This window comes from Erinaceus europaeus, chromosome 3, assembly GCF_950295315.1.
Source record: "Erinaceus europaeus chromosome 3, mEriEur2.1, whole genome shotgun sequence".
Lineage (NCBI taxonomy): Eukaryota > Metazoa > Chordata > Mammalia > Eulipotyphla > Erinaceidae > Erinaceus > Erinaceus europaeus.
The window spans coordinates 71,626,191-71,639,376 of record NC_080164.1 but is presented as its reverse complement, the minus strand read 5'-3'; the positions used below and the strand labels follow the sequence as shown (position 1 = coordinate 71,639,376).

General features: G+C 41.4%; 2 protein-coding genes across 3 annotated transcripts; one reads left to right on the top strand and one right to left on the bottom strand.

The window, feature by feature from the left end:
• Positions 1–209: 209 nt before the first annotated feature.
• On the bottom strand, positions 210–4,273 carry LOC103112421 (cytochrome c oxidase assembly factor 5). Its single transcript, XM_007521847.3, has 3 exons — positions 4,072–4,273; positions 1,653–1,736; positions 210–709 (listed from the first exon to the last, which is right to left on the bottom strand). The coding sequence occupies exons 1-3, from the start codon at positions 4,168–4,170 to the stop codon at positions 668–670; spliced, it is 225 nt and encodes a 74-aa protein (XP_007521909.1). The 5' UTR covers positions 4,171–4,273; the 3' UTR covers positions 210–667.
• Positions 4,274–4,380: 107 nt separating this feature from the next.
• On the top strand, positions 4,381–12,132 carry UNC50 (unc-50 inner nuclear membrane RNA binding protein). 2 transcript variants are annotated; one of them, XM_060187483.1, is made up of 6 exons: positions 4,381–4,681; positions 6,731–6,881; positions 7,941–8,061; positions 10,518–10,657; positions 10,745–10,846; positions 11,804–12,132. In XM_060187483.1, the coding sequence occupies exons 2-6, from the start codon at positions 6,731–6,733 to the stop codon at positions 11,938–11,940; spliced, it is 651 nt and encodes a 216-aa protein (XP_060043466.1). In that variant the 5' UTR covers positions 4,381–4,681; the 3' UTR covers positions 11,941–12,132. The 2 variants fall into 2 exon arrangements, with proteins under 2 accessions (XP_060043466.1, XP_016043056.1); XM_016187570.2 differs by having other exon boundaries at positions 4,382–4,681; positions 6,598–6,881.
• The last annotated feature ends 1,054 nt before the right edge of the window (positions 12,133–13,186 follow it).

The following is a 13,186-nucleotide window of genomic DNA, read 5'->3' as shown; positions in this document are numbered from 1 at the left end:
CTGATTAGCAAACCTTGGAAAATGAGATTCCCTCTTTTGAATCACAGATCTTAAACATACGTCCTTTGGCTGATACTATGTTATCTCACCCTGCCAGCCCATTATGTGGAGAAGGGTCAGTTTGAAAATAAAGGCAGGAAACAGAAAAAGTCAAGAGACAAAGGCAGAAGAGCCCGGACAATTTCAGTGATTCAAATGCAAATGAAGCATTTCTTCTTCAAGGAATCACAACAGAATTTATTTTGGTACTAAGTAAGACAGTGGATTCAAGGTTTATTCTAATCACTGCCAATATAAGATGTATTATTCCACTACACTCCATGTTACTGACTGTAATAGTACCATCAGTAAATTATAACATTTACAAGTTCTATCATTTGGAGAGGAGTCAATCATGAAAATGAGAATTTTCCTATTCTTTGAGTTTTAGAACAACTTTTAAAACACATTATCTCCCAGTTGACAACTGCTCCAATAAGTTTTTCTTCTAAAAATAAGAGCAAGAACTTTACTTTGTGCACACTCAAAGCCAGAATTCACACACTTTCTCCAGTGTGCTATGCAGCAGCAGGAAAAAAAAGTCCAGATGAATGATGTTTTCTGGCTTCTGTTTTAATAACCGCAGAAATCCCTTTGTAGATTTTGTCTTGATTTCAACATAACTGGCTCAGTATCCTTTTCTTCCTCTGAATCTTGATCTGGCATCCAACTGAAAATAATGTACAATAAAATAAAACTGTGTGCAATATCAGATTTTCTTATCAACAAAGGGGTAGTATATACAATATAGTTCCTAAACAAAAACGGGTTCAGGTACAAATTGCTTTTACAGTGACAATCTTGTTTCTGATTTTACACTTCCTTTTCACAAAGAGAAATCTATCAGTTTTTGTTCCAAAGATTTTCATGGGTGTCTGAAATGAAAGATTGTTAGAGTGGAAATGCAGAGCTTTATACTGTTCTCCTGACTCTTCACAATCTGTCACTCTAAAAACTTATATATTTTTAAATATTTTATTTTCTAATACAAGATAGAAATGGGCTGAGGAGAAAAGCATAATGGTTATGCACATGACTTTGAGGCCCCCAGCATCACCATAAGCCAAAGTTGAGTACTGCTCTGATAAGAATAAAAAATAGAAAGAGAAAAAGAGAATCAGAACATCAGTCTGGCACACAGATGTTAAGGATTGACTCAAGACTCCATGCTTCCAAGTTCAGTGCCCTAGTCACTGTGCTACCTCCCACAGCCTGCTCCAAAAATTTAAACAGAGATAGCTACCTTTTTATCCTAGTCACATCTTCATATGAGGCACAATCTATACATTTCAGACCTCACATTATGGGTTTATGTATAACCAACTGCCAAGTGACCTGAACATCAACTTTTATCTACTTATTTATACTTGCAAGACATAATGTCCACACTTTCAGAATACATGAAGGTCAACAACTGTCATCAACATAGTAACTGGGAAAAACTAGTAAGGGTTTTTTACGAATGATGCCTAACATGAACTCACTAGAGTAAGAGATACTATCTGTATCCCTTACCTGCAGCTGACAGCACTGTAGCATATTTGTTTCTATGTCACATGTTTAACTCCATATAGCTCACATTCAACATCTTTTAAAAATCTAAAACCACTTACCATTGATCTTTTACATTCAAAAAATGTGTATTTCAAAGCTTTGCAGTGTCCTTCCTTTAAACATTGTTGGGGAGATTTTCCTTCCTGTGACACACACAACAATGTAAATATACGGGAAATTTTCTCACAAAGTACAAAATAATTGTCCTGTAACATTTTAAAGTTAAATGAAAAGGGGAGTGTCCAATTCATTTTGACTATTGGCATTTAGAAGGATAGAATGAGTAATTATGAAAGTTTTTAGAGAAAAATAGTTTCTGGCTACTTGAAGCACACTCAAGTTATTAAAAACACAAGTTTCTGTGGAATACTTAAAATGTTAATAGAAAAATCTAGAAACTGATCAATTTTTAAACCCTTACATATAAAAATGAGGAAAAAGTGAAAGTAGTAGGGTATTTGGTATGTTTTTAAACAATTATTTCTTGGGAGTCAGGTGGTAGCGCAGCGGGTTAAGCGCACGTGGCGTGAAGCGTAAGGACTGGCGTAAGGATCCCGGTTCCAGCCCCTGGCTCCCCACCTGCAGGGGAGTCGCTTCACAGGTGGTGAAGCAGGTCTGCAGGTGTGTGTCTTTCTCACCCCCTCTGTCATCCCCTCCTCTCTCCATTTCTCTCTGTCCCATCTAAGGACAATGACATCAATAACTACAACAATAAAGGGGGGCAAGAAAAGGAAAAATAAATATAAATTTAAAAAAAGATTAACTATTTCTTAATGAGAGGGAGAGAGAAGTGTATGCCTCGCTTTCACAAAACTTGTGACTTTACACTAACTAGCAAGTTCTATGCTCCAGCACTGTGGGCTGTTCTTCAGTATTTAAAAAACGTTTACACCCCAAACTCTTTAAATACAGAGCAGAATGAAGTGTGTGTGTGTGTGTGTGTGCGCGCGCACGCGCGCATGCGCGCGCGCTGGGGGGGTAATGGAGTGCATGCGTGTGTGCACCTGAGATCTGTCATGCTGTAGTGAATGGACTTCTGGAAGGTGATAGTATCAATTGGTTGTTAGCATCAGATTTTCTTATCAACAAAGGTAAAGGATATGCAATGTAAAGTCTCTGGTCACATCCTTTTAATGAAACAAATTTCCCCTCCAACACATCTCTGAAGTTGTCTAGTCTGAGAAGCTCAACTGTGTGATTAACAGAATAACTTATTAAAAGTAAAAGCTCAAAAGGAGCTTAAAAAAAACTGCATTAAGTCATTCCCTTGCCATCAAGGCAAGATGATGATGTTACAAGAAGTTCACTGGAGTAATGCTTATTCCTAACTCTTAATAAGACTTAAAATACTACTGAAAGGGCCAGCCAGTGCTGCATTTGGTTGAGTGTACATGTTAGTAATATGCACAAGGCCCTGAGTTCAAGTCTCCAGTCCCCACCTGTGGAGGTGGAAGGATCTTCACTAGCAATGAAGCAGGTCTGTTGGTGTCTTTCTCCTTCCTATCTCCACCTTCCCTCAATGTCTGTCTTATCTAATTTGAGAGACAGAGAGAGGGAGAGAAGAATGGCCACTGGGCCTGGCAGATTCACCATGCAGGCACCAAGCCAGACCAAAAACCCTGGTGACAATAAAAACAAATTAATAAAATTAGAAAAAATTAAAAGCAGCAGCCCTGGGCAGGAGAGCCTGAAGATGAGGTAGTTACCTAACATGATAAAGTTACCCTAGATAATTCATAAAATTAGAACTCTTCAAGTTTTAGAAGACACTGAGAGGCCAGTCTGGCTAATAGTCGAACCAAATATTTAAGTTGTGAATCAACTGAAATACATAGTCTTATGGTGGATGTCTGTTCTGGGAGAGTTGTCTTTTCTCTAAAATAAGAACACCTTTCTTTTGTCTACCAGTTCTAGCTTGTGGTGGTGGTGGTGGGGGATTGAACCTGGAACTTGGAGCCTCAGGAATGAGAGTGTCTCTTTACATAACCATTATGTTATCTACCCCCACTGAGGTACACTTTTCTATTACTCCAGAAATAACTGCATCCTGCTGACTGTCCTTTGTTCAAACCTTTGCAGCTGGAAAGGGCCTCGCCCATACTCTCTGGATTCAGGTGAGAACCCAGATGCTCAGCTCTGAACCTCACTGCACTCAGACTGGCTCTTGGAGACAGAGGCCTGTGGCTGCAGAGAAGGAAGTCTGTAGGGAAGCAAGACACAAATAGCAGTCTCAACTAAAGAACATAGAATTTACTGCCCACAATAGTGTAGCTGATTTACGAGATTATCTGCCAGTCCATTTTCATTGTATAGCACACAGGAAGCCTGTACTGTTCTGCTTTCATGTTTTCCAGAAACGAGCGGAGTGCCAGCATGCAGGCTGCTTGGGCCGAAATAGTTTTTCATCTACGATTTAATGCCGGTGGAAACAGAGGCGCCCGCTTCGGGCGTGGGGTCCACCCGGGCGTCCCGCGCTACCTGGAGCACACAGGCCGACTGCAGCAGACATATGCCCAGATCCTCCTTCACGCCCGAACACGCGCCTTCCTCTGGCTTGCCCTCGTAATAATGGGGCATGACAACACCTCCCGTTCGCGGCAGCACCACCTGTTTGCAGCACGAAGGCTTCGGTCTCGTTCTGCACTAGCAACTCGGTGGCGTGGAGAAACCGGAAACTGCCGGCGATGCCACAACCGGAAGGAACCTGAAACCCGCAGCAATAACTTCCGGTGACCCGCAGCTAAATCCGGGACCCGATAGGCTGAACGCGCCGGAAGTGACGTAGTGCCGCGTCACGCAGAGGCCGCCCGCCGGACTGCAGGAAGTGAAGTCGACCTGGCGGCTGCTGGACGAAAATAAAACGCCGGCTGCGACTTGTCTGGAGGCCGCGGCGGAGCTCCAGGTGAGGCCCGAGCACTGGACTGTGTCCCGCTGACTCGAGTGGCGTCGGTGTCGTTTTCTCCGGCAGCTGGCGGCCTGTGTCACCCGGAGCGACGGCGCTCAAGTCCGGCGCTCGGTCGGTGGTGGGGCTGCCGGTTCTGTCCGGGACGCCCGCCTCCAGTTGAATTTCAGAGAAGCAGTCTCTTAGGTGAGTACGTCCCACTTGGTGCTCGCACATGCTCATAGGGAAATTACTCTCCTGAGACCCGCATGTTCCGTGATTTTAGCTGCTAAGTTGGCTGCCCGTCCAGAGCCCGATAGGCTGGGAGGAACTGCAGGCGGGGCTGCCCGGCCTGACCCGCGCCGCCGGCCTTACCTTTGGCGCCACCTTTTTTTTTTTTTTTCTTTCTTTCCTTTTTGTAGCAGAGAAGTCACTGCTCAGCTCTGGCTTATGGTGTTGCAGCGGATTGAACCTGGGACTTTGGAGCCTCAGGCATGACAGTTTGTTTGCATAACCATTATGCTGTCTTACCCTCCACACACCTTTTACTTTCTAGTGAGCGAGTTGGTTGCTGGTGGTTTGCTGACGGATGATTTGTTTTATCTTGTCGGTATTATTGTCTCTAGTTGGCTTAAACCAAGGCAACCTCTCAAAAACTTGACGGCGTACGGGCATGCATTCTGAGCCATGATGCTTGAGTTCTAATTTTGCCTCCAGTCAGCTCACCTGCCCTCTCTCCCTCTGGGAATCTAGCCATCTAGAAGTGCTTCCTGAGGGTTGGAGGGGTTGCATGGGGAAACCCCTGGACCTTGTTTAACTTGTTATCAGGACTTAGAAGGGTGTGGTGCTGCCTTTGTTTCTAGTGCAATCAGCTGTTCTCAAAGCTCCAAACCTCCTTACAACTCCACTTGTGTTTGCCACCTACTCTTCCCAAGGATTGAGCCTGGCTCAAGTAATTCAGGAGAGGAACTGTAGGAAACTCTAGTTTCAGGGCTGGGTGGCAGCACACCTGGTTTAGCGCACATGTTACAATGCAGACCAGTGTTCGAACCCCTGGTCCCCACCTGCAGGGAGAAAGCTTCAAGAGTGGTGAAGCAGTGCTGCAGGTGTGTCTCTGTCTCTCTCCCTCTCTGTCACCCCCTTCCCTCTCAATTTCTAACTTTTTTTTTGAACCCCACCCCAGAGTCTTTTATTTTGGTGTCTTTTTATTATTATTATCTTTATTTATGTATGTATGTATTGAATAGAGACAGCCAGAAATTGAGACGGACGGGGTGATAGAGAAGGAGAGAGACAGAGATATCTGCAGTCCTGCTTCACCAACCTGGATTCTTCTTTTCTACACTAACTTCATATAAATTTTTTAAATATATTTTATTTATTATTACATTTGGATGAATTTAGTTTTTCTTTTCTTTTTAAACATGTATTTTATTTGTTTTATTATTTACCCACTAAATTGTTGTGTTTACTTGTTTTTTTATTTCTATCAATGCATTGCTGTGCTCTGGCTTATGGTGATTAATGCTAGGGGGATTGAACCAGGGACTTTAGAACCCCAGGCATGAAAGCATTTTGCATAAGCATTATGTTATCTCCTCTGCCCTTTTTTGTTGTTTTTTTAACGCATGTTCGTAATTCTGTGATTGATCCTGATAGAACCAGATTTGAGTGTACATGTTAAGTTTGGATGTTCTTTTTTTTTTTTTTTCCATAAATCCCCCTTTTAAATTTCTTTTTTTTTTAATTGGGGAATTAATGTTTTACATTCAACAGTAAGTACAATAGTTTGTACGTGCATAATATTCCCCAGTTTCCCATATAACAATACAACCCCCACTGAATCCTTCACTGAAGAGAAGTGAAGTGAATCTTCACTGAATCCTAGGTCCTCTGAATCCTTCTTGGACCTGTATTCTCCCCAGAGTCTTTTACTTTGGTGTGATACGCCAATTCCATTTCAGGTTCTACTTCTGTTTTCTTTTCTGATCTTGTTTTTCAACTTCTGCCTGAGAGTGAGAGAATTTCTAGCTTTCTATCAAATAAAGATAACTTAAAGAAAAAAGGAAACAGCAGTTTCTTTGGATAACTTGTAAAATACATATTATTTTTATTCCATCTAGGAGAATGTTGCCAAGTACTTCAGTGAGTTCTCTAGTGCAGGGGAATGGAGCATTAAATTCCAGGGATGCAGCAAGACACACAGCTGGAGCAAAACGCTACAAATACCTGAGAAGGCTTTTTCGGTTTCGGCAGATGGACTTTGAATTTGCTGCCTGGCAGATGCTGTACCTCTTCACTTCCCCACAGAGGGTTTATAGGAACTTTCATTATCGAAAACAGACAAAAGATCAGTGGGCCAGAGATGACCCAGCCTTCCTGGTCCTATTAAGTATCTGGCTTTGTGGTAAGTATTAGTTTATATGGAATAGAATTTTAAAAGCTGTGTTTCATGTTGGACCTGTCCTTGAAGATCTTTTGTTACAAAGATGCTGAGGTCAGAATTGGGGGATATTTGAAGTTCCTTCTACCTTTCTGAAACCTCAAGAATCTCCTTACAGGAAAGTTCTTTCTGGTTCTGAAGGTCCCAGACACATGCCAGAGTAACCTCCACACGTTGAAAAACAAAACAGAGTCACTCCATGTTTTTTACTTAGTATGATACATAAGCCAGTGCTCAAATGTGAGGTGTGGAAGTGTATAAACCACTTCGTTTTTTTAAACTTCTTTAAAAAAAATCTTTTTAAAATCTTTATTAGATGCAGTTAGAGAGAAATTGAGAGGGTAGGAGATAGAGAAGGGAAGAGAACTGGATCAGGAAGAAAAATGAGGCAATTATGTATAAATGTAGACAGTTGTAGAGATGACGGCTGACCCATGTGATGGCTTGCAATGGGGCAACTGAAGATTCCCTGGTGATGGAATGGAGTGGATTTATACCCCTGTTGACGTAATTTTGTAGATCAATATTGAATCACTAAAAATAAAAAAAAGACACCTGTGGGGCTTTCTTCCTGCAGGTGGGCACCAGGGGCTTGAACACAGGGCCTTGTGCACTATGTGTGTGCTTAACCAGCTTCTCCACCACTTGGCCCCTATAAAGCATTTGAAAGTTCTAAAAGTACTGATAAGAACTTGAGAAGATACATTATAAAATAAGACCTTTTCCCCTTTAACTGGACTTAGGTGTCTGAGTGCTTTGTTACTGCTGCTGTTTTTAATGCCAGGGCTACCCTAGTGAGCCATAGACAGACATGGGCCTGCTCAGCAAGCTTCAGATATCTGGGTGGCCATTCTTTATTCCGAGATGGGGTTTGCATTATTCCATTGATCACATCTAGGACCCACTTGGGGTTTTGTTTACATCTATCTCCTCCACTAGGCATTTGGAGGATAAAGGGGCTGTGCCCCATGTCCCTAGAGCTTAGCAAAGTGCCTGAATGAACCTTGCAAATCTTTCTTTCAGTGTCCACTATAGGATTTGGCTTTGTGCTGGACATGGGATTTTTTGAAACGATAAAGCTTCTCCTTTGGGTTGTATTCATAGATTGTGTAGGCGTTGGTCTTCTCATAGCAACTTTAATGTGGTAAGTACCTTAACATTGGTTTTTTTAGATATTGCTGTAGCACTTGCTTCAGAGAAAACAGCTGATGGAAACTAGATTAATTCAAAGCATCAATTGTGACTGCCAAGATTATTAAAATTTGTAGTACTGTTTCAATTCCAGTTCAGATAGTATTATAAGCAAAGTAAATAATAGGTTTGAAAGAATTATTATATCGTACTAATAAAATCCCTGATTTTGCGAAATTTGTCAGGTAGTTAGCCAATTTCAAGTTGTTTAGATGGTGGCACAATTTTCTAGTGCATTTGTTTAGTGATCACTTCTAGGCAAATAGGAACTAGAGAGCATAGTAAATATTTGAATCATTGGCATAAGATCAAGTACAATGGCAAAACAAAAATGTTTTGTTGTTGCTGTTACACTTGGCCATCCTACTCAACAGAAATTTCTTTACTGAACTCCCATTCTAGCTTTGGACTTGGATTAATAGCAGTTGTTCTGAGTACAGGTCTAGTGTATGGTTTTTCAGTTTTCTCACAGATAAGGTGTTCTTCATGTTGTTGGCAGACCAGATGAAGGATATGGATGTGGTAAGTGATGCCATTAGGGGACCAGCAGTTGAGTTGGTGTGGTCATTGTGGACCAGATTTATTTTGATTGATTGATTTTACCACCTGATTTTCACTGCACATGTGACTCTGCTGTTCCCAGCAGCTTATTTTCCTTTGAGAGGAAATACCTGAACCACTGCTCCACCACGTGTCAACCCCCCCCATACACACGCCCTAAAGTGAGAACCAGGGGCTTGAACCTGGATATTTGTGCAAGGTAGCCTATGCATTCTACTGGGTAAGCCACTTCGCACTATGTGTACTGAACCTGGTATGCTGCCACCCAACTCCCCCTTTTGTTGGCGTTTAAGTCATAAGCGATGTTGGATTTTGTCAGATAACTTTTTCTGTCTCTTAGGATGATTGTTTTCATTCCGCTAATATAATGTATCAAGTTGACTGATATGTGATATTTAAAGCATGATTGAACTACAGGGGTAAATCTCACTTGATCATGATAAATGAACCTTCTATTATACTTACTACTCAGTTTAGTTCTGTGATATTTTGTTGAGAATTTTTCATCTGATACATTGACATTTTTGTTGTTTTCTAGTATTGTCCTTTTATGGCAACAGGATAATGCTGACCACATAAAGTGAGTTAGGCAGTGTGGTTTATTTATTTTAGAGTTTATCGGTGAATGAGAGGAGAACCAGAGCATCACTCTAGTACATGTGCTACCAGGAATTAAACTAGGGACCTCATGTTTGAAAAGGATTGTTAATTCTTTGGGTGATTGATGAGTGATGATTCAGTGTCCTTACTAGTCATTGGTCAGTTCCTGTTTTCTCTCTCTTCCTGACTCTGGCTTGGGAGAAAACACTGCTGGGGATCAAACTCAGAACCTCCACTATTTAGGTATGGAACTATTTACATTGATAATTGATGTCTTTCCGTAATGGAGTTCCTTTTCCAGATTCTATAAGTGGCTTTGGTAGACACAGTTCTTTAGCATTAAGCTCACTTTCTGTCTCTTTAATGTCCTTGGCAAGGTGGAACCTGTTGTTTCGATGTGTTTGGGGTAAGGCAGGTGTCTGAGTTCTAAAGATGGGGGAGGGAAGCTGTCTCACTGAACATCTGGATAGGATTGGTGGCCTGTTTTTCTACCCAGCTGGGGCTGTAGAATTGGCTCCAGTTTTCTGGACTCTGGTCAGGCTTACTAGGTGGCCAGCAGTAGACAGGACTATGAGTCAGTGTCCCTGCAGCACAGAACCCAGCATCTCTGAGCTCGTAGGGACTTGAATCAGCCTCACTGTACACCACATGGCTCATGTCTGTAGGTAGGGCTTTAAATGTTAACCAGGTGCGCCACCACCTGGCCCCACTGCCTAAGAACACACAGTACAGTGCACGAGGATCCAGGTTCAAGCCCCTGGTCCCCACCTGCAGGACTACAGGGGTCTCTCCACCAAAAAAAAAAAAAAAAAAAATGCAGTTTCTGTGTCTGCTGGTTTCCCTGCTCAGATAGGTAATTTAACTCACAGCTCTGCTCATTGTTGCCTTCAGCCTGTCTGTGCAGTGTTGAGGTTCAGGAGAGACCCCTCTATGTGGTGCTGCTCTTACCTTCTGTCTTGGTCCCTGAAATAGAGAAGTGCTCTAGCCTCAACTGTAGGGTTCTCCAGTGCTGTCTTGTTCTTGTGAGGGGAAAGGGGAAAGTCATATTGGTCAGTGTCACCACCACAGTGGTCTCATTCCTCCATGACCACATTGAACGCTGCCTTTCAATTTTGCAGTCTCCATCTGGCATTCTTATATTGTTGGTCTGTCCTCACTAGTTTAGGTTTTTTTCTGTGTTCTGATGTAATGCTTGACGGTAGTATCAGAATATATTTGTCTTATGAGACTTGTAACTTTGCTCCACAGGTTCGTCTCTAATAAGTACTTAGTGAAGCGGCAGAGCAGAGACTATGATGTGGAGTGGGGCTATGCTTTTGATGTGCATCTGAATGCTTTTTATCCTCTTCTAGTTATTCTACATTTTATCCAGCTTTTCTTCATTAACCGTAAGTAACACTAATTCTCAAAGATTGTCATAAGTATTTCTTGTATGCACAGAAGAGATTGACTATCTCTGTCTATCTCTTTGGCAGATGTTATCCTAACAGATACATTTATTGGTTACTTGGTTGGGAATACCCTATGGCTGGTTGCTGTTGGCTATTATATCTATGTAACATTCCTAGGATACAGTGGTGAGTAGAAGGAATCGTTCTAACTTTTCGCTTTTTACAGATTGCTGCAAGTACTATAAACACATGATCTTGTTTAATCTCAACTCTTCTATGTGTGTGACCCAAGTTTAAGCCCAGTCCCCAGTGATGACAGAAATATACGTATATGATAGGTTTGCTTGCCCATTTTTTTAAGTGAGAAGATTAACTTGCCTGTGGTCCCTAAGATGAAAAATATGTGATATATAATTTTAAGATTCCATATTTCCTGGTTACCAACAGTAGTCAGCAAGGGCACCATATGGGAGTGCTACTACAGCACTGGGCTCTGGAGCACTGAATCCTCTAACCTCCCCCAAATTTGTCTTTTTCTGATCATTGTATTATTGTGCTGATGACCATAAAAGATCAGGCCTTACTTTTACTGACTTCAGCAGGTGTTTGCATTCTATTTAGTGGAGAAATACCTTGACAGCTTGTGATTTGTTAGCAGTATTTGGCTCTCCCTTAGTAAGGCTGTAACCCAGGTGACAATGTCTGTCTACCCCTTTGCTGCTTTGTCTGGAAACATTTAACACACCTCTATGTCCGGACGTTGTGACGTGTTAGACTCAGGTTTCTAATAAATTTTCAGGAAGTATGTTAAATGTGGGTAGGATACTGGTAAGTCTGAAGACCTTTGAGAAATGTTTGGATTAGGATGCATGAGGTAGCGATGGAGTGAAGTCTCATCACAACATCAAACTGGGGATACTAGTTCTCTAAGTGGAGATGTATAATAGCTGAAAGACTCCTTATGCTATTGCTCTGTTAAGGACTGAATCTATCTTAACTTGGGGGATCTTTAATAGTGCATCTGCCCCACACTTAAGTTCTTCTCAACCTTGGGACTTTAAAAGAGAAAATCACAGCATTAGTCTGGCTACCTGTAGCATCATCCTATTGTAATAACTGTATTAAAAAATGTTTCTTTTCCAGCATTGCCATTTTTGAAAAATACAGTAATTCTTCTCTATCCATTTGCACCACTCATTCTACTCTACGGACTGTCACTAGCGCTTGGCTGGAATTTTACCCACATGCTGTGTTCTTTCTATAAATACAGAGTGAAATAAAAAGAGTGCGTCTGACTACTGTCAACAATATTGGTAAAGTGATGATTTCTCATGAAACTTGTACATAAACTCACTGTGGATATTGTAGATATCTTAAAGTTTGAAAATTTGAGGAAATATGTAAATATTATGAAGTACATTCCTTAAAACTAATTACATATACATTTCTATAATAAATATTTTTAAAGTGAATCAGCATTGTACTCAGTTTCTTCTGGCCACATGACAGTACAAAAGATTCAAAATACTGTTATTTTAAACAATATATATTAATAGTCATGGGCTTTGTACCCCAACCTCAGGTGTTAGTGACAAAGGTACAGTGTAGTCAGTCCATTTTAACCAGTCACTACCACATAAACAGTACATGGAATAGATGCTTTTGAAAAAGATCTAACAAGGGTCAGAGAGAATAGATTCCTGCATCTCTGCTTTGTCTCTTAGGAAGCTTCCCTAACCCAGGTCCTTGGATGTGATAACATGCTCTACTACCTGCCCCTCAGCTTTAAAGGACTTGTAGACAGACTCACACCCTGACAGCCATTTCAACTGTAGCAATTTGGGAAAGTGCCTGAGACTGCTCACATTCTTTTTGGGACAGAGGCCATCGGCAGGCCCCACTGAAACTGACAAGCTGGGAGGTGCTATCATTACATTCTTTCGGCCTCTTTACAGCTTTCTAATACCTCACGGGAAGGAGATTACACTTGTCTAGATCCCAAAAGGAAACCTATGAGGTCGAGGCCAGAGAGATCCCTCCTATTGATAGCCTGGCAAAATTGAGTAATGTGTAACATCAGGCAGGGGGCTGGGAGGTACCCCACTCAGCAGAATGCATGCCTTACAACACAAGATCCTGGGTTTGAGCTGTGACACCACATGGATGGGAAAATGCTACTGTGTTGAGTCGTTAACACTCAAAGAAGAAAATGTCCCAGGAGGTTGCTAATGAAGATGAGTAATCTACCTGATAGTTGAATTCACAACTCCTAGGAAAATGTATGAATAAAGAATTTCAGCAAAGACAAAAATATATGAAGTTTCAAACACGTTGCAGAGCAGTGGGTCTCATGCAGCAAATTTTTTTTTTTTAAGATTTTCTTGAGAACCAGTGCATTACTGACATGTGATGCCACAAATCAAACTCAGGACCTCATGCTTGAGAGTTCAACACTTTATCCACCGTACCACCATCCAGGCCGTGGAGAAAAATTAGGATTTTTTTTCTAGTATTTTTTAATTTGAT

Bases quoted from the DNA above. Each gene is read 5' to 3' on its own strand.
- LOC103112421 (XM_007521847.3), bottom strand. From the start codon at position 4,170: ATGCCCCATTATTACGAGGGCAAGCCAGAGGAAGGCGCGTGTTCGGGC. The intron at 1,737-4,071 runs GTAGCGCGGGAC...TGTGTGTCACAG, and splicing joins AGTCGGCCTGTGTGCTCCAG to GAAGGAAAATCTCCCCAACA. The intron at 710-1,652 runs GTAAGTGGTTTT...CATTATTTTCAG, and splicing joins TTGAATGTAAAAGATCAATG to TTGGATGCCAGATCAAGATT.
- UNC50 (XM_016187570.2), top strand. From the start codon at position 6,602: ATGTTGCCAAGTACTTCAGTGAGTTCTCTAGTGCAGGGGAATGGAGCA. The intron at 10,658-10,744 runs GTAAGTAACACT...TCTCTTTGGCAG, and splicing joins CCAGCTTTTCTTCATTAACC to ATGTTATCCTAACAGATACA. The intron at 10,847-11,803 runs GTGAGTAGAAGG...TTTCTTTTCCAG, and splicing joins AACATTCCTAGGATACAGTG to CATTGCCATTTTTGAAAAAT.